The sequence below is a fragment of the Pristiophorus japonicus genome, chromosome 2 (genome assembly GCF_044704955.1).
Source record: "Pristiophorus japonicus isolate sPriJap1 chromosome 2, sPriJap1.hap1, whole genome shotgun sequence".
NCBI lineage: Eukaryota > Metazoa > Chordata > Chondrichthyes > Pristiophoridae > Pristiophorus > Pristiophorus japonicus.
In genome coordinates, this window is record NC_091978.1 from 46,445,746 (window position 1) to 46,472,450 (window position 26,705).

Consider the following 26,705-nt stretch of genomic DNA (forward strand, 5'->3'; position numbering starts at 1 on the left):
AACCAGTTGCTTCTCTCACAGAAAAAGACTTGCATTAGCGTCTTTCATGACCATCAGATATCTCAAAGCGCTTTACAGCCAATGAAATACTTTGAGTGTAGCCACTGTTGTAATGTAGGAAACGCGGTAGCCAATCTGCGCACAGCAAGCTCCCACAAACAGCAGTGTTATTTTGTTTTTGTTATGTTGATTAGAGATAAATATTGGCCAGGACACTGGGATAACTCGCCTGCTCTTCTTTGAAATAGTGCCATTAGAAACATAGAAACATAGAAAATAGGTGCAGGAATAGGCCATTCGGCCCTTCGAGCCTGCACCGCCATTCAATGAGTTCATGGTTGAACATGCAACTTCAGTACCCCATTCCTGCTTTCTCACCATACCCCTTGATCCCCCTAGTAGTAAGGACTACATCTAACTCCTTTTTGAATATATTTAGTGAATTGGCCACAACAACTTTCTGTGGTAAAGAATTCCACAGGTTCACCACTCTCTGGTTGAAGAAGTTTCTCCTCATCTCAATCCTAAATGGCTTACCCCTTATCCTTAGACTGTGACCCCTGGTTCTGGACTTCCCCAACATTGGGAACATTCTTCCTGCATCTAATCTGTCTAAACCCATCAGAATTTTAAACGTTTCTATGAGGTCCCCTCTCATTCTTCTGAACTCGTGAATACAAGCCCAGTTGATCCAGGTTTATGTCAACCCGAGTGGGCAGACGGGGCCTCGGTTTAACGTCTCATCCGCCAGACGGCACCTCCGACAGTGCAACATTCAGCACTGCCCTGGAGTGCCAGCCTAGATTTACAGGTTCAAGTTTCTGGAGTGGGACTTGAACCCACAACCTTCTGACTCAGAGGTCCATGACTGCATATAAAAAGATGTACACCTGCAGCCAGAGTGTAAATGGATGGCCTAGGATTTCTCGCCCTTTTTGCATCCTTTTGATATTTTGGTTCTCTCTACACCTAAAGGTGACACCCATCTCTTCCCTCCCCCTTCCAAAGCATCATCCAGAGGCCTGCATCAAGATTTAATGCCTCCATTGAAAGAAAACTGCCTGGATGACAGAGTAAATCAACCTGTTGCTAGAACCAGAACCAAAGGGAGCAGAAAGTTTTTCAGGCTTGATCACTGCTCCAAGCTGAGTCAGCTGACCTTAACCAAGGCATGGATAGAGATAATATAAATCGGTCTCATTAATCCTAACTAAGCGGCATGGAGAGACACTGCAGGCGAAGGACGAGTGAGAGAATACCTATTAGATTATAATATGGTGACATTTTAAAGTTAGTCAACCAGAGAACAAATCCTGTATATGTGCATTTTCCCGAGTGCAATCCCCAATTTTCTTTCCTGATTAATTTGGATTCCCCCCTCCCCTTAAAACTATTTTTATTACTAAAAAGAAGCAAGAAAGTTGGAATTTTCAAGCTCATTATCTCTGCATTTTCCAAGTCTGAAAACAAATTGGCACCCGTTAAATATACTCTAAAATGATCAATTTATAAACAAAAGGGTGAGAGTGGATGGGCAAATTTTAAACACATACACCAAGCAACTCTGACTTACACGAACATGACATTCTACAAGGTGCTGAAAAGAGCACAAAGCAATTTCTGAAAGAGTAGGAGTGACGGCCAGAGACTTAGCTCCCACGGTTCTTATATCACCATTTCAGCAACTTCAACAGAAACCATCTGCCTGGGAACAGGATGCAGTCTGCCTTATGGTCAGGAAACAGCAGGTGACAAGTGGGAGAGGGAAACAAAACAGAGATTTTTAAAAAACCAACTGAATTATTCTAAATTCAAGAAGGTGAGAGAGAAGACGGTTTGAATCACAGCTCCTGCTCAATGCTCAGAATGGACTAAAAATGGGATGAAAGTAATGAATAATGCACCAGGCACAAATCTACTTTGCGCTGTACAAAGGCAGCAAGATAAATAAATTGCGATAGTTTCTTGTTGAATAGAATTTTAGTTCGATGTAGCAAGTTAAAATAGTAACTGTGCCATGCATATCCAAATTGTTAAATAAGTTACATTTTTAGAATCACGTCAATACATATCAACACATAAATGTTAATAAAACTACTTGTCAAATCTTGCACAATACCACACTTTCCACCGCTAAATATTTAAATCTTAGTACAAGACACAATAAAGTACATTCTACTCACCAGTAATTAAACATAATGGAATGTTAGAAGAACATAAGAAATAGGAGGAGGCCAAACAGCCCCTCGAGCCTGCTCCTCCATTCAATAAGATCATGGTTGATGATCTACTGTAACTCTACTTTCTGCCCTATCCCCAATAACAGAAGAAATAGGAGCAGGATATATAGGTCATACAATAGCAAACTGTCTCATTACATCACATTTCATGCTTTGTAGTTAAGTGCAGGATAAATTAAAAAAATGCAAAAAATTATGCTGACCCGCAAAATAAAGCTTACAAGTAGTTACATTTATATAAGGCTCCTTACATAAAAACATTTCAGTCCACTAGACAAGAGGGAGAGGTGGGTTTTGGGTAGGTCTGAAAGAATTGATTGAGGAGGACAGGAGAAATTGAAGGGGTGGCGAATGAGAACGGTCTTAAGGAGACTTCTGAAAACAAGGATACAGGTTCCAGGACAAAGTGGTTTTGGAAGAGAATGTCAAAGAACAGTGGCTTTATAAATCAAATACTTTATAGTTTTTTTTTTTAAATAAGCCTCTGAAATATATTTAACATTTCACTGAATATTTAGCTTTGCACATCACCTGCTAAACTGGCTTTAAAACACATTCTCATCTCAAACATTTGAGACATATTTCACTTGTACGTGTGTCACATGATTCATGGGAATATATTCTGAGCAAAGTATCACGGCCCTTCTCTGAATCATCAGTCTAACAGGTTTGAAGGCAGGCAGTCACACAAAGCCCGCTTTTCCACTCTCAGCAGCAGATCATCAGTCTGTAAATATATAAAATATCAATGTTTCACGAAACCAAGTTTCAAAATACATGTTAATATTACACAAACATATATATGCAATGTGTAAACACTCCTTCCCCTTCAAACAAATCTAGTTTTATTTCTTTCTTACAATTTCACTGTAGTCCAAGCACCAAGTCACATTTTGGATTATGTCCTATGTAGCTATTACAATTTTTGTGTATACAACAAAAGTTGTCGATTTTTAAAATCCAAGAAAATATTTAAGTAAATACAGCTGAGTATTTGAAGGCATTGAGATTACAGCATTCCATCAGTAGAAAGTATAACAATCTTTGACCATAGTCTTGTATAAGTTCCAAATCAAAAGTTAACTCAAACAAATATACATTCTCGTTCTAAAGTGGATTTCTTACACTAGCAACGAATACTGTTGAAGATGACGAGGGTACTAGACTGGTCTCTGCTTTATTGTAAACACAATAACTAAGATGGCTTGTTCTGGGGACTTGGTCCTATGATAATCTGTCACGATGTCCATGACTATGAGTCAAATGGAGTGTTTACATTATCAAAGGGATGCTCCTCATCGCTTGTCCAAATTCTGTTAACGTTATTATAACTGCAACACTATATAGGTAATTCAACAACAACTTGTTTTTATATAGCGCCTTTAATGTAGTAAAACGTTCCAAGGCACTTCACAGGAGTGTTATAAATCAAAATTAGATATTGAACCACATAAGGAAATATTAGGGCAGATAACGAAAAGCTTGATTTTAAGGTAGATTTTAAGGAGTGTCTTAAAGGAGGAAACAAGGTGCAGAGGTTAGGAGATAAATCCAGAGCTTAGGGCCTTGGCAGCTGAAGGCACAGCCACCAATGGAGGAGTGACTAAAATCAGGGATGCTCAAGAGGCCAGAATTAGTTCAGATGATCTAATGGAGTTGCACTGCAATAAAATGATTTATCAATGTGTCTATTATGCTAATGCAAAGCATCATACATTTAACAATGCATCTGAAAGTTAATACCATGTTTTCTTAAAGTTATAGATCAGCTTTGGAGCAGCATCTCAATTTATTATAACCTGCAGCATCTGCATTGATTCTGTACTCGACAATAAAAGAAATGTCATAGAATACTTTTTGTGTGGCTTCCAGCAACAGCTGTTTTAATTTGTACGGCTTTGGTTTATTTTATCAACTTGTTATAGTGAGCGATGCATATTTACCCGTGTATTTAGGTTATTTGCAGTCCTTTTCAAGTCCTGTAGTGCTCTCTGCATGAATTCAAAAGCATGACAGTCAACACAGGGACGGCCTGTGGAAGAAACATAAAAACAGCTAAAATGAGCTGGCTCGAGTTTACCATAAACAGTACGAATAAAAATTCATGACTGGAACAGCTACCAAAACAAGCTAACAAGATTACCACAAACACTTTGCTGGTGGATTTTTGATGGAATGCTCTCCACTTGCCTGGATGAGTGCAGCTCCAGCAACACTCAAGTAGCTCGACACCATCCAGGACAAAACAGCCCGCTTGATTGGCACCCCATCCCACACCTTCAACATTCACTCCCTCCACCACTGGTGCACAGTGGCTGCAGTGTGTACCATCTACAAGATGCACTACAGCAACTTGCCAAGACTTCTTCGACATCACCGCCCAAACCCGCGAACTTTATCACCTAGAAGGACAAGGGCAGCAGGCACACGGGAACACCACCACCTGCAAGTTCCCCTCCAAGTTACACACCATCCTGATTTGGAAATATATCACCATGCCTTCATCATCATTGGGTCAAAATCCTGGAACTCCCCAACAGCACTGTGGGGGTATCTTCACCTCACGGACTGCAGCGGTTCAAGGCGGCGGCTCACCATCACTTTCGTAAGGGCAATTAGGGATGGGCAATAAATGATGGCCCTGCCAGCGATGCCCATGTCCCATGAATGAATTTTAAAAATTACAGTCGAATATCCAAGCGAGTACAAGTTTTCAAAATTAGAAAACAAATACTATGCCAAGATCTAACTGTTTTACAGATTGCAGGGCCTTACCCTAGATAACATTATTGTGCATTTAATGCATCATAAATCAGAATAGCTACATAATCATACTGTAAAATTCCACTCAGATTGGCACAGCTCATATTCAAAATAGACAGGGGTTCAATCTTTATTTTTCCTATTCCCAATAACATAAGAAATAGGAACAGGAGTAGGCCATACGGCACCTCGAGCCTGCTTCATCATTCAATATCATGGCTGATCTGATCATGGACTCCGCTCCACTTCCCCATAGCCCCTTATCGTTAAAGAAACTGTCTATTTCTGTCTTAAATTTATTCAATGTCCCAGCTTCCACAGCTCTGAGTTAGCAAATTCCATAGATTTACAACCCTGAGAGAAGAAATTCCTCCTTATATGTTTTAAATGGATGGCCCCTTATTCTAAGATCATGTCCTCCATAGTTCTAGTCTCCCCCATCAGTGGAAACATCCTCTCTGCATCCACCTGGTCAAGTCCCTCATAATCTTATACGTTTTAATATCATCTCTCATTCTTCTGAACTCCAATGAGTAGAGGCCCAACCTACTCAACCTTTCCTCATAAGTCAACCCGCTCATCTCCAGAATCAACCTGGTGAACCTTCTCTGAAATGCCTCCAAAGCAAGTATATCCTTTCGTAAATATGCAAACCAAAACTGTACGCAGTATTCCAGTTGTGGCCTCACCAATACCCTGTATAGCTGTAGCAAGACTTCCCTGCTTTTATACTCCATCCCCTTTGCAATAAAGGCCAAGATTCCATTGGCCTTCCTGATCACTTGCTGTACCTGCATACTAACTTTTTGTGTTTCATGCACAAGTACCCTCTGGTCCTGCTGTACTGCAGCACTTTGCAATCTTTCTCCATTTAAATAATAACTTGCTCTTTGATTTTTTTTCTGCCAAAGTGCATGATCTCACACTTTCCAACATTATACTCCATCTGCCAAATTTTTGCCCACTCACTTAGCCTGTCTATGTCCTTTTGCAGATTTTTTGTATCCTCCTCACACATTGCTTTTCCTCCCATCTTTGTATCATCGGCAAACTTGGCTACGTTACATTCAGTCCCTTCTTCCAGGTCGTTAATTTAGATTGTAAATAGTTGGGATCCCAGCACTGATCCCCGAGGCACCCCACTAGATACCAGAGAATGAACCATTTATCCCGACTCTCTGTTTTCGTTAGCCAATCTTCTATCCATGCTAATATGTTACCCCCAACCCAGTAACCTTTTATGTGGCACCTTGTCAAATGCCTTCTGGAAGTCCAAATACACCACATCCACTGGTTCCCCTTTATCCACCCTGTTTGTTACATCCTCAAAGAATTCCAGCAATTTTGTCAAACATGACTTCCACTTCATAAATCCATGCTGACTCTGCCTGACCGCATTTTGCTTTTCCAAATGTCCTGCTACTGCTTTTTTAATAATGGACTCCAACATTTTCCCAACCACAGACGTTAGGCTAACTGGTCTATAGTTTCCTGCTTTTTGTCTGCCTCCGTTTTTAAATCTGCTGGGACCTCGCCAGAATCCAGGGAATTTTGGTAAATTACAACCAATGCATCCACAATCCCTGCCGCTACTTCTCTTAAGACCCTAGGATGCAAGCCATCAGGTCCAGGGGATTTACCCGCCTTTAGTACCATCTCCTTAGTAATTGTGTTAAGTTCCTCTCCCACCCCCCATAGCCTCTTTAACTATCCACTGTTAGAATATTGTTAGTGTCCTCTTCGGTAAAGACTGATGCAAAATATTTGTTCTGAGTTTCTGCCATCTCTCCATGTTTCCCATTACTAATTCCCCGGTCTCGTCCTCTAAGGGACTAACATTTACTTTAGTCACTTTTTTCCTTTTTATATACCTATAGAAACTCTTGCTGTTTTTATATTTTGTGCTAGTTTACTTTCATAGTCTAGGTTCCCTTTCTTAAATCATTTTTTTAGTCATTCTTTGCTGGCTTTTAAAAGCTTCCTAGTCTTCTGTCCTCCCACTAGTTTTGGCTACATTGTTTTTAATTGGATACAGTCCTTTATTTCTTTAGTTAGTCACAGATGGCTCTCTTTCCTCCTCATTGGAATATATTTTTCTTGAGTCTGGGACTATAATCCCTGTAACGAAATATAAAATTATTATTCAGAGTTGCCAGGTCATGACGATGTAAAGAAGTGCGATAAATTGGCTTATTTCAAGGATTTTCATTGATCTGGTGGCAACTGCTTTAAAACCAACTCATTTGAAAACATCAATGCATCCTCCGAGTAATCCATTTTGCATATCCAATCCCACTTAACGTAGTAGTCAATGGGAATTAAAGCACAATCATCCTGTAACCAGTTACCTACTGGATAAAGCAGTCTTTTCATAAATCACTTTTATAAAATATGGAATCTATTTTCATGAATATAAATTAAAGGCTTCCTGGGCGGCTAAGGTGGTTAAGGTAGTGAGCAGCTGCATTGAATGCAGCTTCATTCACACCAACTTAGTGTTGATCTGCTTTCTTCCAAACTTAAGAGCAACACTGCAAACGTGAAGCACAATACATACATATCCTATGTATATATACACCTGTGCAACTGAGTCAGTTCTCTAAACTCAGCTACATAAACTGGATCAGCATAAATTCCGCAAGAAAAATGTAGCAAAACAAAGGCCTGTTACATTGGTGCACAAAGTACATAAAATCCAACACAAATCCGAAAACTATACACGTAAAAGGTCGAGTCAGACATAACTAAACTTGCATGGAACAAGGCAGTCTGTATCTTCAATAAGAAACAAAACTGTGACTTAGTAACAATTACCCACATTAGGCCATTGTGTCAGCCGTGGCTCAGTGGGTAGCACTCTCACCTCTGCATCAGAAAATTGAGAGTTCAAGTCCCACTCCAGGGATTTGAGCACAAAAGTCTAGGCTGGCACTTCAGTATTGAGCGAGTACTGCACTGTCAGAGGTGCCATTTTTCAGATGAGATGTTAAACCAAGGCCCCGTCTGTTCGCTCACAGGTGGATGCAAAAGATCCCAGAGAGTAGGGAAGTTATCCCCGGTGTCCTGGCCAATATTTATCCCTCAAATCAACAACACAAAAACAGATGATCTGGTCATTATCACATTGCTGTTTGTGGGAGCTTGCTGAGCACAAATCAGCTGCCGCGCTTCCTACAACAGTGACTGCACTCCAAAAGTACTTAATTGGCTACAAAGCGCTTTGGGATGTCCAGAAGTTGTGAAAGGGGCTATATAAATACATGTCTTTCTTTCTATTGCCAGAAATACATTGATAGGGAGAAGAGAGAAGGAATTATTTGGCACATTGAAGGTTTCACAAGTGGCTATGAAATCTTCTTCTTAGGCAGTTCCTCGGAGTCGAGGATGACTTGCCTCGACACTAATACGAGTTCTCAGGGTGACTGATGGGTCCAATGCGGGACCTAGTCTCTGTCACAGGTAGGGCAGACGGTGGTTGAAGGGACCGGTGGATGGGGTGCTTGGGTATACTTGAAGGAAGACATTAAATGGGACGGAGAACACCATTCGAGCAAATCGGGTGTCCAGTGAGGAGGGAGGGGTAGAGAAATGGTTGAGGCTTTCCACAGAACATTTAAAAAAATTAATTCTTGGGATGTGGGCATCACTGTCAAGACCCATCACTAGTTGTTCATTTGATGCAACACAGAGTGGCTTGCAAGGTCAAATCTGGTTTCCTTCTCTAAACATTAGTGAACCAGTTGGCTTTGTATGATAATCGGACAACCTCATGGTCACTTTTACTGTTAACTCTATATCCCACATTTTATTTCAACTTAATTCAAATTCTCAAACTGTATTGCTGGGATGTAAACTAACATTTCTGCATTGTTAATCCAGTGTTGTACCATAACCACGACACAAGGGTTGAAAACTCTGGTGGGACATATTCCTGGAGGCGTCATCACATGTTCTCCTGCCTCCAACCACCCTGTCCCCCACACTACTGCCATTGTCGCCCAACACGCCATTATGTGCGGCGCACCGCCTTCGCACGCCGATTGGAAAGCGAATAGACTCTTCATTACCCCACTGGATGTATCTTAACCGTAATCAACATAACAAAAAAAAATGATCTGGTCATTATCACATTGCTGTTTGTGGGTGCTTGCTGTTCGCAAGCTGGCACATTACAACAGTGACTACACTTCAAAAGTACTTCATTGGCTGTAAAACGCTTTGAGACGTCCAATGGCCGTGAAAGGCGCTATATAAATCCAGGTCTTTTTTTTTTAAAAAGACAAATTTTTCTCCCTATGTGCGATATTTGTATAAATAATAAACACAAGTGTTGAAAGAAATGAAAAAAAAAACACAATTTTATTTAATCCCCCCCCAAATGAATTGGCGCTCGGGCGGTGCCCTGGAGATGGACCTTTAATTCCTGGAGGACTCCCGGGCAATCCGGGAGGGTTAGCAACCCCAACTGCCCCCGCAACCCTGACTGGCGCCCTGGGGAAGGGAGGGAGGAGCCGGGACTTACTCTCAGCCGGGATCACGGTCCCTGGTTCGCTGTTGGCTTCGGCGAACAACCCGGCAGCGAGCAGGACGAGGACGCAGAGCTGGGGGGCGGCCATCATGGCTCTGAGCAGCGGCGTCAGACCCTCGGCGTCAGCGAGCTGTTAATAACGGGGTCGGAGGCGGAAAATCACCGTTATTGTACCGTCAAACGGACCGCCAATCATTAAACTTATTCTTTTAACAGCAACAACGACAACAAAAAAAATCCGCTTTAAAAGAAACGACGTCGCCTCGAAATGTTAACTCAAACCCAACCGAAAAAAAATGTAAAATTTTAAAACCGCTCGAGCTTCCTCCCTCTCAACTCAACTTGATTAAAACGGTGAGAGTGATGGGCGTGTGATTGATGTAGGATCGCACCAATTGGCGGAGCGGGCTGCCCCCCCCCCCAAAGGGGGCAGGGACTGTGTGTCGCGTCGAGCCAATCAGCTGACAGAGACAGGCGCGGCCTCGCGGCAAACCAGCGGGTTTGATTGCGAGCTTGCAGGCGGGGCCTGAGCGCCAAGGGGGCGGGGCCCGGAGCCAAGGCTTTAGTTGTCCCGTTTAATGCCCGTCCATTCAAATCTCCTTCTTCAAGATGGCGTCCATGCGGGAGAGCGACACAGGCTTGTGGCTTCACAACAAACTCGGCTCGGCCGACGAGCTCTGGGCGCCTCCCAGCATCGCCTCGCTGCTTACCAAGGACGTGGTGGACAACATCCGCGTGTGTTTTCACGGCCTCTCGTCGGCGGTGAAGCTCAAACTGCTGCTGGGGATCCTGCACCTCCCCAAGCGGACCGTGGACGAGGTGAGCCGCCTTTTGCTCTTCTCTCACTCTGTGTCAGCGAGTCTGGAAGGGAAACTGGAGAGAGCGCGGCAGGAAGTACATGAAACATAGGGGTCAAGTCACTAAATATAACCGCCCCTTCTCATTGCAAGACGTGTGTATGTATATATATATATATATAAAGAACCTGGTGGATCAGCTCCAGAAAGTTTGATTATTTTAACAAGGAAATTGTAGCAGCAGGGAAATTGTATTAATAAATGTATGTAGTTTTTTTGGGTCGGGCTGAATTAATATTCAGCAACTATCCTCAGTTGCTCTTTTTTTTAAGTGTAGAATTTGTCTTAGTTGTAGAGGTTGCCAAACTTTATTTGTTCTCCCTTCAAATGATTCATGCCCTTTTTCTAAGAAGCAGTATTTTTACATCGAACAAGAGGATTTTACTTTTCTCAGCTAACATAACACATTGCTTAAGATAGAAAGCAACATAAATAACACAGTACCAGTACTACCTTACTAAATAAACTTGATCATAAAGAATGCTTAATGACTCTCCCTTCTCGCAGTGATCAGCATAAGCCTGTTGGTGCACAATTTGTGGAATCTTGGTTTGGTTTTTGTTTCAACTGCAAATCGATCCCTACATTCAATCTCCTGCTATACTTGTTTCTGATGTAAGTGAAAAAAATCCCACTTCATGTAGATATGTTGAGGCAAAGTGAACAAGTAATTCAACAGTTCTTTAACTCGGGGAACTCTCTCTTTCTTGAATTGAGACTCAGAACTCATCAAGAGGCACGGCTTTAAAATTGTATCTCAAAAGTGACACCAGCAACATCGATCAAATTCTCTTATAGATTCATGCCAATCTTGGCCTTTTGCCACAAAGCCCTTTGACAATGGATTTTGAACTTGGACTAAATCTAATTCATTTGCCTCTCATTGAGGAAAATATTTATTGTTTTTTGTGCAATGGTTTAAACTAATTTGGGAGGGGCTTGGGAATGAGGATTCACACTACTTGCGTACCTTGCTATTCTTTCTGCGCAGTCTGTGCCAGCACACGATGAGGTAAAAGTTAAAACCGCTTTCTGCTGAGCATGTCTTCTAAATTGTGCAAGGGGATTTTCAAGTCGGTCGTGTTTATTTCCTGCACCAGATCTCTGGTGACCTTGAAGGCAACACCTAATTTCTGATTGGTCCCTTTGGAGGACAAGACACGCCCAGCAGTTTATCTAGAATGTGTAATTAGATCCTGCCTGCCTAAGTAATCAATTATTTTGCAAAGTGTAATTCGAGCCATTCTGACTGCCAGGTTCCAGGCAAAACTGAGCTGACATAGAACAGACAGGGCTCACCCACACTGGTTAAGACCTGCCCCCCAACAAGTTCTTAACCTTCCTCACAACCCTGAGTTTCTGACCATTTCCCTCTCCAGCAGGTTCCTGACCTCCCCACCCATTTTTAAAGAATCTAGGGAAGAGATAGCAGAGGCATTGCTACACACCTTTAATAATTCGTTTGAAAAAGGTGTTGTGCCAGAGGACTGGTGGATAGTAAATGTAATACCTATATTTAAGAAGGGGGATAAACCATGTCCAGGGAATTATAGACCAGTCAGCTTTACATCGGTGGTAGGAAAAATAATGGGATCCCTACTAAAGGAGTAAATAGAAGAGCATCTAGAAACTTAAAAAAAACAATAATGAATAGTCAGCATGGATTTCAAAAGGGAAAGTCTTGCTTGACTAACCTCATTGAATTTTTTTAAAGAGGTAACAGAGAGAGTAGACAATGGTAATGCAGTAATGTAGATGTAATTTATCTAGATTTTCAAAAGACCTTTGATAAGGTACCCCATAATAGACTGATGAAAAAGGTCAGAGAATGCAGAGTCTGGGGGCAAGTAGCAGAATGGATAGCTAGCTGGCTTCAAACAGAAAGCGGAGAGTAGGGGTAAAGAATAGCTATTCATAGTGGCTGAAGGTGGGTAGTGGTGTTCCACAAGCATCAGTGCTGGGACCACTGTTCACAATTTACGTTAACGATTTAGGCTTTGGAATCAAAAACACAATGTCTAAATTTGCAGATGACACCAAATTGGGAGCAATAATTAATGCTGAGGACGCCCAACGAATTACAGGAGGACATTAATAAACTTGCAGAATGGGCATATAATTGGCAAATTAAGTTCAACACAGGTAAATGTGAGGTACAGGTATACATTTTGGTTGGAAGAATAGGGAGGTCACTTATTACTTGGAGGGTGTGAGTCTCTGGGTAGAGGAATAAAGGGATCTGAGTACAAATACACAAATCATTAAAAGTTGCGACACAGGTAAGCAATCCATTTTTTAAAAAAGCTAGAGGTATTGAAAAGTATGGACGTTATACTAAACCTGTATTGAACCTTGGAGTACTGCGTACAGTTCTGGTCACCATATTATAAAAAGGATCTAGAGGCACTGGAGAGGGTGCAGAGAAGATTTAACAACAACAACTTTTATTTATATGTCACCCAAAGTGCTTCACAGCAGTGTTACAAAAAAGATAAATTTGACACCAAGCAACATAAGAAATTACGGCAGATGACCAAAAGCTTGGTTAAAGAGGTAGGTTTTAAGGAGAGTCTTGAAGGAGGAAAGAGAGGTTTAGGGAGGCAGTTCCAGAGCTTAGGCCCCAAGCAGCTGAAGGCACGGCCACTGATGGTTGAGTAGTTATAATCAGGAATGCTCAAGAGGGCAGAATTGGAGGAGCGCAGATTTACAAGGATGATACCAGAAATGCGAGGGTATACATATAAGGAAAGGATGAACAGGTTGGGTCTCTCTTCTCTTGGGGGGGGGGAAAAAAAGAAGGCTGAGAGATGACTTGATAGAGGTCTTTAAAATTATGAAAGGTTTTGATAGACTGGATAGAGAGAATGTTTCTACTTGTGGGGAAGAGCATAACTAGAGGCCATCAATATAAGATGGTCATCAAGAAATCCAATAGGGAATTCAGAAGAAACTTCTTTACCCAAAGAGTAATGAGAACGTGGAATTCGCTACCACAGGGAATAGAGGGTTATGCTGATAGATTTAGATGAGGAAAGACAGGACAAGGCCCAAGTGTAGCATAAACTCCGGCATGGACTGGTTGGGCTGAATGGCCTGTTTCTGTGCTGCATATCCTATGTAAATGCTCCAGAATTGTATATTTCATTTCTAAGACAACATTTCACAGTCCATAAAGTCAAGACAATGTCAGAAACATAAGTTACATCGTTTTGCATAGAGCTACTCCATAGCAAAGATTTTTCGGCAATGCTCTATACTGTTTCATACATGTTTCAAAAATGTTACAGTTCTTGCCTTGCAAGGAAAGGCCAAGTTCATTGAGCTTGTCAAGTATCTCGGCCAACTAGCCCGGTAAAACCTGGAAGTGTTGTTTGAGAAGATGATGGTGATTCAGAGTTGATTTTTTTTTTAAATCCGTCCATCCTCAGAGTTTGCAGTATCTTGCCAAAACTACTGCACGGCAGCCATCGAACTGCTGTCCGAAGCTGAAGTTGCCAGTGTAGTGATCCCGGCTGTTCACATAGCACAGGGAAGAGGCATGAGTTCGGTGGTCGAGCTTTCAAGTGATTCACAGCTTTGAAGCAGCAGTCGCTTTTGTGGCTAGTACCTACTTCCCTGTGTGTACAACAGTGGTGAAAAATCTTTCCCCCCAGCTATTGCATCCAATCGTGGCTTTTGTCCCATTTATGCAAATCTCGATAAAACAATTGCACTCTCTATTTTTATTTGTCAGGTACCAGTCTAAAATTTTGAACAACTCCTTGACATCTCCTGGGATGAGAGGGTTGTCCTGTGAAGGAGAGATTGAGTAGAATGGGCCTATATTCTCTGGAGATTAGAAGAATGAGAGGTGATCTAATTGAAACATGTAAAATTCTTAGATACTGTTTCCCCTGACTGGGGAGTCTGGAACCAGAGGTCACAATCTCAGGATAAGGGGCATTTAGGACTGAGATGAGGAGAAATATCTTCACTCACAGGGTTGTGAATCTTTGGAATTCTCTGCCCTACAGGGCTGTGGTTGCTCAGACGTTGAAACATAGAAAATAGGTGCAGGAGTAGGCCATTTGGCCCTTCGAGCCTGCACCACCATTCAATATGATCATGGCTGATCATTTTTGCAACTTCAGTACCCCATTCCTGCTTTCGCTCCATACCCCTTCATCCCTTTAGCCGTATCACATCTAACTCCCTTTTGAATATATTGAGTTGAGTATATTTGAGACTGTGATCGATAGATTTTTGGATACTAAGGGAATCAAGGGATATGTGGATAGATGAGGAAAGTGGAGGTGAAGTAAAAGATCAGCCATGATCTTGTTGAATGATGTAGCAAGCTCGAGGGTCCGTACTTCTGCACCTATTTCTTGCGTTCTTATCTCCTGCCATGTCAGCAATTATGTGGCTGAGACTTGCTGATCAGCAACTTTCCTTCCACATACTATCAATGCCATTTCAATCAATGCTGGCAGAATAAGACGTACCAATTGAATGAACATTTCCACTTGTTGCAATTTAGTATGAGACAGCAGGGGGATGTGTCAGCTGCTCTGAAGGGGCGACACTGCATTCTTCAGTTGCCTTCATCAGTCCATTCAGTTGAAAGAGCTTTCGTTTGGAAATGGCAGAGACGTTGAACAAATATTTTGTATCGGTCTTCACGGTAGAAGACACTAAAACATCCCAATAGTGGATAATCAAGGGGTTATAGGGAGGGAAAAACTTAATACATTCACTATCACTAAAGAAGTAGTACTCGATAAAATAATGGAACTAAAGGTGGACCCTTGCATTCTAGGGTCTTAAGAGAAGTGGCTGCAGAGATAGTGGATGAATTGGTTGTAATCTACCAAAATTCCCTCGATTCTGGGGAGGTCCCAGTGGATGTAACGTTCCTATTTAAAAAATGAGGCAGACAAAAAGCAGGAAACTATAGACCAGTTAGCCTAACGTCGGGGAAAATGCTGGAGTCCATTATTAAGGAACCAGTAGCAGGACATTTGGAAAAGCATAATTCAATCAAGCAGAGTCAGCATGGTTTTATGAAAGGGAAATCATGTTTGACAAATTTGCTGGAGTTCTTTGAGGATGTAACGAGCGGGTGGATAAGGGGGAGCCAGTGGATGTGGTGTATTTAGATTTCCAGAAGGCATTCGATAAGGTGTCACATAAGTTATTACAGAAAATAAAAGCTCACTGGGTAGGGGGTAATATATTAGCATGGATAGAGGATTGGCTAATTAACAGAAGACAGAGAGTCGGGATAAATGGGTCATTTTCCGGTTGGCAAACAGTAACTAATGGGGTGCCGCAGGGATCAGTGCTGGGACCCCAACTATTTACAATCTATAATTAATAACTTGGATGAAGGGACCGAGTGTAATATAGCCAAGTTTGCTGATGATGCAAAGATGGGTGGGAAAGCAAATTGTGAAGAGGACAAAAATAAATCTGCAAAAGGATATAGACAGGCTAAGTGAGTGGGCAAAACTTTGGCAGATGGAGTATAATGTGGGAAAATGTGAGGTCATCCACTTTGACAGAAAAAAATAGAAAAGCAAATTATAATTTAAATGGAGAAAAATTGCAAAGTGCTGCAATACAGAGGGACCTGGGGGTCCTTGGGCATGAAATGCAAAAAGTTAGTATGCAGGTACAGCAAGTGATGAGGAAGGCAAATGGAATGTTTATTGCAAGGGGGGGGGGGGGCGATAGAGTATAAAAGCAGAGAAGTCTTGCTACAGGGTACAGGGTATTGGTGAGGCCACACCTGGAGTACTGTGTGCAGTTTTGGTCTCTATTTAACGAAGAATATACTTGCATTGGAGGCTGTTCAGAGAAGGTTCACTAGGTTGATTCCAGAGATGAGGGGGTTGACTTATGAAGATAGGTTGGGCCTATCTCATTGGAGTTCAGAAGAATGAGCGGTGATCTTATCGAAACATATAAGGTAATGAGGGGGCTCGACAAGGTGGATGCAGAGAGGATATTTCCACAGATGGGGGAAACTAAAACTAGAGGGCATTGTCTCAGAATAAGGGGCCGTCCATTTAAAACCGAGATGAGGAATTTCTTCTCTTGGGGTTGTAAATCTGTGGAATTCTCTGCCCCAGAGAACTGTGGAGGCTAGGTCATTGAATATATTTAAAGCGGAGATAGACAGATTTTTGAGCGATGATAAGGGAGTAAAGGGTTTTGTGTTCTTTATCGGGCTGCACAAGCCATTCAAAAAACATACAGCGCGGTTTTGCTATTAAAAGCCAGTTTGTCGGCTGCTAACTGAACTGAATTTAAATTCCTCAGCTGCCATGGTGAGATTTGAACTCACATCTCCAGATCATTACTCCAGGCCTCTGGATTACTAGTCCAGTAACATAACCACTATGCTACCACCTCTAGAATGGAGTTGATGTAGAATGATTCCAAGATTTCAGGCAGTTCAATCCTGAATTGTTTTCTTTATATGATTTATTTACATTCCAGATCATCTGCCCCATAATAATCTGCAGTAAATTAATTAAATCATAAGGGCCAGAACTCCAGAGGCACAAACAATCTCGAGATTCTATTTGGCTCAAATAAAAGCCGACTTATACCTCGAGTATGGTGTCAAAAATGGCTAGCTGCAGTTTTAGCGTGTGATGCAGAGAAAATTCACTCCATCTAATTTCGTGACAAAGTCGCAATAGAAAAGTTTGTAATAGTTTTAATTTAATGCCGCATGGCAGTGTTTTTTGAAGCATTGTGTCTTGTTGAGAGGAATGGAGGAGGCCATGTGTAACAAATTGCAAATGCATCTTTAATACACTTAGTGTGGCTGCACACTGCTTTACCAATTCTTCCCACATATTATAACTGTCCGTGTGTGGTAAAGGATGATTTAATTTGGGGTGTTGGTTAAATATTTAGCTGTGGACCTTGCATTCACTGATATAGTGGGTAAATAGGTCCCCAGTTAAACCAATTGAGTACTCCTGATGTAGACAATATAAAACATTTTAAGTTAAGAGTAAAGCATTTAATACTATGGTCTTCTAGTGATAATTTGGGCGATGTGTAACTACTCTGCCACTATAAGTTCAAAAATAATTAATAATTAATTGCTGTAAATAGGTACATCTGGAGTTCAATTCCAGCCTCGTTGGCAGACCTGGGGTAATTACAAGTTATTTTTTTGTTGCGAGGGAAGTTGCCTTGCAGATTGGCAGGTGTTTGTAAATCCCCAGTGAGCATCATGTGGTAAATCTCAATCTCTCTCACTCTCGCTCTCTTCCTCTTTGCACTCTTCCTTCCTTTCTCTCTTCCCCCCCCCCTCTCCTTTCTCTTCCCCCCCCTCTCCTTTCTCTCCCCTCCCCCCCTCTCCTTTCTCTCCCCTCCCCCCCCTCTCCTTTCTCTCCCCTCCCCCCCCTCTCCTTTCTCTCCCCTCCCTCCCCTCTCCTTTCTCTCCCTCCCTCCCCTCTCCTTTCTCTCCCCTCCCTCCCCTCTCCTTTCTCTCCCCTCCCTCCCCTCTCCTTTCTCTCCCCTCCCTCCCCTCTCCTTTCTCTCCCCTCCCTCCCCTCTCCTTTCTCTCCCCTCCCTCCCCTCTCCTTTCTCTCCCCTCCCTCCCTCTCCTTTCTCTCCCCCCCCTCTCCTTTCTCTCCCCCCTCTCTCCTTTCTCTTCCCCCCCTCTCCTTTCTCTTCCCCCCCTCTCCTTTCTCTTCCCCCCCTCTCCTTTCTCTTCCCCCCCTCTCCTTTCTCTTCCCCCCCCTCTCCTTTCTCTTCCCCCCCCTCTCCTTTCTCTTCCCCCCCCTCTCCTTTCTCTTCCCCCCCCTCTCCTTTCTCTTCCCCCCCCTCTCCTTTCTCTTCCCCCCCCTCTCCTTTCTCTTCCCCCCCCTCTCCTTTCTCTTCCCCCCCCTCTCCTTTCTCTTCCCCCCCCTCTCCTTTCTCTTCCCCCCCCCTCTCCTTTCTCTTTCCCCCCCCTCTCCTTTCTCTTCCCCCCCCTCTCCTTTCTCTTCCCCCCCCTCTCCTTTCTCTTCCCCCCCCTCTCCTTTCTCTTCCCCCCCCTCTCCTTTCTCTTCCCCCCCCTCTCCTTTCTCTTCCCCCCCCTCTCCTTTCTCTTCCCCCCCCTCTCCTTTCTCTTCCCCCCCCTCTCCTTTCTCTTCCCCCCCCTCTCCTTTCTCTTCCCCCCCTCTCCTTTCTCTTCCCCCCCCTCTCCTTTCTCTTCCCCCCCCTCTCCTTTCTCTTCCCCCCCCTCTCCTTTCTCTTCCCCCCCCTCTCCTTTCTCTTCCCCCCCCTCTCCTTTCTCTTCCCCCCCCTCTCCTTTCTCTTCCCCCCCCTCTCCTTTCTCTTCCCCCCCCTCTCCTTTCTCTTCCCCCCCCTCTCCTTTCTCTTCCCCCCCCTCTCCTTTCTCTTCCCCCCCCTCTCCTTTCTCTTCCCCCCCCTCTCCTTTCTCTTCCCCCCCCTCTCCTTTCTCTTCCCCCCCCCTCTCCTTTCTCTTCCCCCCCCCTCTCCTTTCTCTTCCCCCCCCTCTCCTTTCTCTTCCCCCCCCCTCTCCTTTCTCTTCCCCCCCCTCTCCTTTCTCTTCCCCCCCCTCTCCTTTCTCTTCCCCCCCCTCTCCTTTCTCTTCCCCCCCCTCTCCTTTCTCTTCCCCCCCCTCTCCTTTCTCTTCCCCCCCCTCTCCTTTCTCTTCCCCCCCCTCTCCTTTCTCTTCCCCCCCTCTCCTTTCTCTTCCCCCCCCTCTCCTTTCTCTTCCCCCCCCCCTCTCCTTTCTCTTCCCCCCCCTCTCCTTTCTCTTCCCCTCCCCCCCCTCCTTTCTCTTCCCCCCCCCTCCCCTCAATCACCAAGGAGATGGTACTCATTAAGATAATGGGACTAAAGGCGGATAAATCCCCTGGACCTGATGGCTTGCCTTGATTGGGTCTTAAGAGAAGTAGCGGCAGGGATTGTGGATGCTTTGGTTGTAATTTACTAAAATTCCCTAGATTTTGGTGAGGTCCCAGCAGATTGGAAAACTGCAAAGGTAACGCTCGTAGTTCAAAAAGGTGGCAGACAAAAAGCAGGAAACCAGTTAGCTGTGGTTGGGAAATGTTGGAATCCATTATTAAAGAAACAGTAGCAGGACATTTGGAAAAGCATAGTTCAGGCAGAGTCAGCATGGATTTATTAAGGGGAAGTCATGTTTGACAAATTTGCTTGATTTCTTTGAGGATGTAACGAATAGGATGGATAAAGGGGAACCAGTGGATGTGGTGTATTTGGACTTCCAGAAGGTATTTGACAAAGTGCCACAAAAGGTTACTGCACAAGATAAAAGTTTATGGGGTTGGGGGTAATATATTAGCATGGATAGAGGATTGGCTAACTAACAGAAAACAGAGTTGGAATAAATGGCTCATTCTTGGGTTGGCAATCAGTAACTAGTGGGGTGCCGCAGGGAACAGTGCTGGGACCCCAATTATTTACAATCTATATTAACAACTTTGGTGAAGACACCGAGTGTCAACAAGTTTGCTGACGATATAAAGATAGGAGGAAAAGCAATGTGTGAGGTGGACACAAAAAACTTGCAAAAGGACATAGACTGGCTAAGTGGGCAAAAGTTTGGCAGGTGGAGTATAACATTAGAAAGTGTGAGGTTATGCACTTTGGCAGAAAAAAAATCAAAGAGCAAGTTATTATTTAAATGGAGAAAAATTGCAAATTGCTGCAGTACAGCGGGACCTGGGGGTACTTGTGCATGAAACACAAAAGGTTAGTATGCAGATATAGCAAGTGATCAAGAAGGCCAATGGAATCTTGACCTTTATTGCAAATGGGATGGAGTATAAAAGCAGGGAAGTATTGCTATAGTTATACAGAGTATTGGTGAGGCCACACCTGGAATATTGCATACAGTTTTGGTTTCCATATTTACAAAAGGATATACTTGTTTTGGAGGCAGTTCAGAGAAGGTTCACTAGGTTGATTCTGGAGATGAGGGGGTTGACTTGTGAGGAAAAATTGAGTAAGTTGGGCCTCTACTCATTGGAGTTCAGAAGAATGGGAGGTAATCTTATCGAAACATATCAGATTATGAGGGGGCTTGACAAGGTGGATGCAGAGAGGATGTTTCCACTGATGGGAGACTAGAACTAGAGGGCATAATCTTAGAATAAGGGGCCGCACATTTAAAAGAGAGATGAGGAGGAATTTCTTCTCTGAGGGTTGCGGATCTGTGAAATTCGCTGCCTCCGAGCTGTGGAAGCTGGGTCGTTGAGTAAATTTAAGATAGAAATAGACAGCTTCTTAACCGATAAGGGGTTATGGGGAGCGGTCAGAGAGATTGGATCAACCATAATCGTATTAAATGGTGGAGCTGGCTCGAGGGGCCAAATGGCCTACTCCTGTTTCTATTTCTTATGTTCTTGCGTCACACTCTCTTTACCCCCCCCCCCCCCTCTCTCTAAATAGCAGGCTGGAGGGAGATGTGCAGCTAGTCCAGATACTTGCGCTAAAAACAATCCATTGAGCTCTTCACACAATGCAGAGGTATGATCTGACATCTAGAAGAGAAATCTGGGGTTGACCTTGGCCGCCAAGAAAATCCTGGAACAGTCGGATTTGGCTTTGTCGAGCTTTTATAGTGATCCAGCCAGATCGGGAGGTGATTCACCAGGCCTGTAGCAGGAATCTGTAGTTGTAACATTTAAAGATGTAGAGATGGGAGTTGTATCATAGAAATATGGAAAATAGATGCAGGGGTAGGCCATTCGGCCCTTCGAGCCTGCACCGCCATTCAATAAGATCATGGCTAATCATTCCCTCAGTACCCTTTTCCTGCTTTCTCTCCATACCCCTTGATTCCTTTAGCCGTAAGGGCCATATCTAACTCCCTCTTGAATATATACAATGAACTGGCATCAACAACTCTCTGCGGCAGGGAATTCCACAGGTTAACAACTCTCTGAGTGAAGAAGTTTCTTCTCATCTCTGTCCTAAGTGGCCGACCCCTTATCCTAAGCCTATGTCCCCTGGTTCTGGACTTCCCCAACATCGGGAACATTCTTCCCGCATCTAACCTGTCCAGTCCTGTCAGAATCGTATACGTTTCTATGAGATCCCCTCTCATCCTTCTAAACTCCAGTGAATAAAGGCCCAGTTGATCCAGTCTCTCCTCATATGACAGTCCGGCCATCCCTGGAATCAGTCTGGTGAACCTTTGCTGCACTCAATAGCAAGAACGTCCTTCCTCAGATTAGGAGACCAAAACTGAACACAATATTCCAGGTGAGGCCTCACTAAAGCCCTGTACAACTGCAGTAAGACCTCCCTGCTCCTATACTCAAATCCCCTAGCTATGAAGGGCAACATACCATTTGCCTTCTTCACTGCCTGCTGTACCTGCATGCCAACTTTCAATGACTGATGAACCATGACACCCAGGTCTCGTTGCACCTCCCCTTTTCCTAATCTGTCATTCAGATAATATTCTGCCTTTGTGTTTTTGCCCCCAAAATGGATAACCTCACATTTCTCCACATTATACTGCATCTGCCATGCATTTGCCCACTCACCTAACCTGTCCAAGCCACCCTGCAGCCTCTTGGCGTCCTCCTCACAGCTCATACCGCCACCCAGCTTAGTGTCCTCTGCAAACTTGGAGATATTACACTCAATTCCTTCATCTAAATCGTTGATGTATATTGTAAAGAGCTGGGGTCCCAGCACTGAGCCCTGCGGCACTCTACTAGTCATTGCCTGCCATTCTGAAAAGGACCCGTTTATCCTGACTCTCTGCTTCCTGTCTGCCAACCAGTTCTCTATTGACGTCAGTACATTACCCCCAATACTTTGATTTTGCACATCAATCTCTTGTGCGGGACCTTGTCAAAAGCCTTTTGAAAGTCCAAATACACCACATCCATTGATTCTCCTTGTCCACTCTGCTAGTTACATCTTCAAAAAATTCCAGAAGATTCGTCGAGCATGATTTCCCTTTCATAAATCCATGCTGACTTGGACCGATCCTGTCACTGCTTTCCAAATGCGCTGCTATTTCATCCTTAATGATTGATTCCAACATTTTCCCCACTACTGATGTTAGGCTAACCGGTCTATAATTACCCGTTTTCTCTCTCCCTCCTTTTTTAAAAAGTGGTATTACATTAGATACCCTCCAGTCCATAGGAACTGATCCAGAGGGTGATGGTATTGAAGGCAAAGGAACTGTTGGGCGGGTTAAGAGCAGCAGTCCTATTTCTGTGCCTCGCCCAAGCTCACCCTGTGTAGGCCTCATTATTTAATCAGATTTGTGTTCACCCTTCTGTCGGCTCAGTTAATACTGCTCCACTATACAGAACAAGTTAAATTTGCAGTGAATTAGTAATTGTGCGTATGACTTAACCACTACATTGCAACCCCCCCCCCCCAACAACTGCTTGTTCTCTGCAGGTCTCCTGCCGGCTGTCTTCAATAAACACCTGGTTGTTACTGCTGTGTTGGTGAGCTATTGACTTTGCTCAATTACTGGTTCTATTGTCGAGAGTGCTTCTGTGGCATCAGATATGCCACAGCCACTCTGGTCTGTTCTGTGACACCAGGTTGTCTTGTTTTTGTGTTATTTTATATAGTTAGGGTCAATGTTCTCTGTAAGCTGCGCTTTGTTCTGTTCTTTTAGTGCGCAGTCCCTTTACATTTCAACATCCGCGTGGAACTTACAATGGCGATGCCAGTGAATGGCCTGTGCGGGACCTTTCCCATCGCCGGGTTAGGGTAACATTGGTCATTCACACAGTCCTCCACTGCATTCTCCTTCAGGTACAGGGAGCCCAATGTTCCTGCCTGTGTTTAATAAGTTAGCACATTGAGGGAAGGGCATGTCTTTTCTGGCTCAGCTAGGAAAGCGGTTTTGGAAAAAGGATTCTATTAATTGTTCTGGATTTTATGTTTACAATTGCCAATTAAATCATTTAAATTAAACTTTCTGTTAACCATTGCCACGCGACAGATGTGTTTAACTCCAAATATTTACATATTTTTAGTGAAACTCCTGTGTTCAATTATGGTATGTTAGAGATCGACTCGATCTCCTTTTATAATTGTACATTATGTATATGATGTGCAAATTCTTCCCGTCCAGAAATAGCAAAAATGATTATTTTAATGTATTTGATAGATAATTATATCTGAAGCTATACTTGGTGCAAAGAATACTTACTTTGCATCAAATTTGGAGAGATTTTAATGCTTTACTGTGTTGGGCTGTGCTGTACTGTAGACAGAACTTCACTACCTGTTTAAACTTGCACTGCCAGTATCTTCTGAATGTTCAAAATAACACATGATGTGTGATTATAATTCAGTCCTCTCGGTAATCTTTGACAATGGTCAAACCGCAAGAACAGGCTCGCCAATGGGAACGTGCCATCGAAAAAAACCTAGCATTAGTCACAATAAATGCAAACTATCTGAACATCTAATTGGGAAAAATAAAACGTGGTAATAACACCCTGCAGAATAATGAGCTGCCAACTCCCAGCTGTGATTTTCCATGTGGTAATTTTGCAGTCAATCGGCAAGCCTGTCATCTGGAGACAGCAAATGGAAGCCAAGCATTTTCCGGGAGGGAGCGAAGGAAAATAGCAGTCAGCTGCTGTGACCAGGGAGCAGATTGCCTGGCCATCCTGGAAAATGCTGAACAACATAGGAAAACTTAAATCAAAATAGAAAATGCTTGAGAAAAGCAAAATACTGCAGATGCTGGAATCTGAACTAAAAACAGAAAATGCTGGAAATCTCAGCAGGTCAGGCAGCATCTGTGGAGGGAAAAGCAGAGTTAACGTTTCTTGAAATACTCAGCAGGTCAGGCAGCATCTGTGGACTTTTCGTCAGAACCCATTGGCTCAGAAAACTTGGGTTAGAACTATAGGAATAAATAGAAATAAAAACAGAACATGCTGGAAATACTCAGCAGGTCAGGCAGTGTTTGTGGAGAGGGAAACAGAGTTAACATTTTGGGTCTGTGACCCTTTGTCAGAACTGGAAAAGTTCGAGATGTAACAGATTCTTAAGGAAGTGCAGGGGCACTGAAGGGGGGGGAGGGGAGGAAAGAACAAAAGGGAAGGTCTGTGATAGGGTGGAAGGCAGGAGAGATTTAGGAGACAAAAGGGATGATGGGCAAAAATGAGGTGGTAATGGCACAAGTTAGGAAACAAAAGATGAGTCTAGATAATGTGAATGGCGGAATTATCACCAGCTGCCGTGGGAAAGAGGGAAAAAAAAGGGGGGGTTGTCCTTTTTTTTTAAAAAAAAAAGGATGAAAGGGAAGAAAAATATGGGCAGAGGTTATGGTCCGAAATGGTTGAACTTGATGTTGAATCCGGAAGTCTGTAAAGTGCCTGATCGAAAGATGAGGTGCTGTTCCTCGAGCTTTATTAGAACAGTGTAGGAGACCGAGAATGGAGAGGGTGGAGCGGGAAATTCAAGTGACTGGAGACCGGAAGCTCGGAGTCACACTTGCGGACTGAACAAAGGTGTTCTGCAAAGCAGTCACCCAATCTGCGTTTCGTCTCCCCAATATAGTGAGCAACGAATACAGTATACCAAATTGAAAGAAGTACAGGTATAGCGTTGAGAACCAGACACCGGGACAATCCGTGGTGGAGTCATCCGAAATCCAGAAAATGTTCCGGAATCTGGCCCCCTGCCTTGTGCCCACGCCGACCTCTCTTCCCCAGCCCCCTGCTGTCGCTCAACCCTACCCACCCCCCCCCAGGTCAATGGTCCAGGGATACGCGGGAGGAGGTGCCAGAGTTGGCAATCAGTCTCTGCAAGGTAGAGGTCAGTTTGCCAAACAGCAATTGTGTCACACTTGTCGGCAGGTTTAATGACAATGTTGGGGTTGCACCTGAGAGATCGGAGTGCTACAAGTTCAGAGAGAGGTAGGTTGGAGTGAGTAGTGAGGGGAGCAGAGAAATTGAGACGGCCGATGTCCCATCAGCAGTTTGCAATGAAAAGATCTAGAGGGAGGGGTCCAGGTAGAGCGAGAATTCTGAAGATGGGAGAAAGGGTCAGCTGTGCGGGGGGTGGGGGGGGGGGGGAACTCCTGGCTGAAGAATTGGGCACGAAGACAAAGGCGGCGGAAAAAGAGCTCGGCATCGTGCCGAGTTCAAAATTCGTTGAGGTGGGGGCGTAAGGGGATAAAGCTCGGGCCTTTGCTAAGGACTGATCGTTCGGGGTCAGAGAGGGAACAGTGAAAACACGGCAGGTGGTGGGATTGGAAGAAGGGATGGGATCAGAGAGAAGTGAAAGGGAAGAAGGTTCCGGAGGGGCGCTGGTGTCCAAGAGTTATTGAAGCTAACGATCCTTGACACCTGAAAGCAAGGAAAAACGTTTTTTGTTAAAGCGAAGGATGAAATGGAACTGCAGACCAGGACAGCTTAGAGATAGTGCGTCAGTGCTGCTGAAGGGAGAATAAGTAGAATTCATTTTATAAATTAATTTTAGCAGTGAAAGCACATGCACAGTGCAAGTACATTATGGGCATAGAGGACATTTTAGTTTTTTTGGCAAAGCTTGAGATGAAGAAGCCGGTATTTGCTTACTATCTTGGTCACGGCAGGATAAAGCCAGAATTCAGCTGAATGGTTATGGAATATTGCCAGGGATGATCCATTCCCCGACCCTGCAGTGAACTACAGCGATTGCCTAAAGCTTGGGTACGGAGTAAAGAATGTGAAGTAGGTGTGGCTTTGACAGAGGCCTCAGTCAAGTTTGAGAGTGAATATAATTATTTTAATGACTCGTAAATATTTTTTGATAAACAACTGAAGCATCTTACTTTCTTGCTCTGATCTTTGTTTCCTCTGCTACTATACTTTTTATTGACTAGCTCCCATCAAATTGTACCTCACCCACTCCAGAATCCCAATACTTGCGTCAGGAAACTGGCCAACGTGTGATTGGCACACAAGAAGGGACTGAGGACAGCTCAAGTGAGATTGTCAGTAGAGACTGGGATAAACCAGTATTGCTGGTGTTCTGTTTACATATAACCACCTGACAAAATTTGAGATGCAGTTGTAAACCAAAGGAAAGTAGGGTTATAGAATCACAGAATCATAGAAATTTACCGCATGGAAGGAGGCCATTTCGGCCCATCATGTCCGTGCCGGCCAACAAAGAGCTATCCACCTAGTCCCACTTTCCAGCTCTTGGTCCGTAACCCTGCAGGCTACAGCACTTCAAGTGTACACTCAAGTACTTTTTAAAAGTGGTAAGGGTTTCTGCCTCTACCACCATTTCAGGCAGTGAGTTCCATACCCCCACCACCCTCTGAGTGAAAAAATGTCCCCTCAAATC

The 26,705-nt window shown here is 43.7% G+C and overlaps 2 protein-coding genes across 2 annotated transcripts in view; one reads left to right on the forward strand and one right to left on the reverse strand.

Moving 5' to 3' along the window:
* Positions 1-1,486: 1,486 nt before the first annotated feature.
* Positions 1,487-10,385, reverse strand: nicol1 (NELL2 interacting cell ontogeny regulator 1). The gene is made up of 4 exons (XM_070866926.1): positions 10,242-10,385; positions 9,526-9,661; positions 4,184-4,272; positions 1,487-2,967 (listed from the first exon to the last, which is right to left on the reverse strand). Exons 1-4 carry the CDS (start codon positions 10,260-10,262, stop codon positions 2,896-2,898), a joined length of 318 nt encoding a protein of 105 aa, XP_070723027.1. The 5' UTR covers positions 10,263-10,385; the 3' UTR covers positions 1,487-2,895.
* nelfa (negative elongation factor complex member A) overlaps positions 9,603-26,705 on the forward strand; it is a 45,816-nt gene continuing 28,713 nt past the window's right edge. Inside the window, exon 1 of the mRNA XM_070866924.1 lies at positions 9,603-10,350. Within this exon, the coding sequence (XP_070723025.1) occupies positions 10,141-10,350 (210 nt within the window). The 5' untranslated portion in view covers positions 9,603-10,140. The remainder of the gene's footprint in view (positions 10,351-26,705) is intronic.

Bases quoted from the DNA above. Each gene is read 5' to 3' on its own strand.
- nicol1 (XM_070866926.1), bottom strand. From the start codon at position 10,262: ATGTTGTCCACCACGTCCTTG. The intron at 4,273-9,525 runs GTAAGTCCCGGC...TTTCTTCCACAG, and splicing joins GACCGTGATCCCGGCTGAGA to GCCGTCCCTGTGTTGACTGT. The intron at 2,968-4,183 runs GTAAATATGCAT...ATATATTTACAG, and splicing joins CAAATAACCTAAATACACGG to ACTGATGATCTGCTGCTGAG.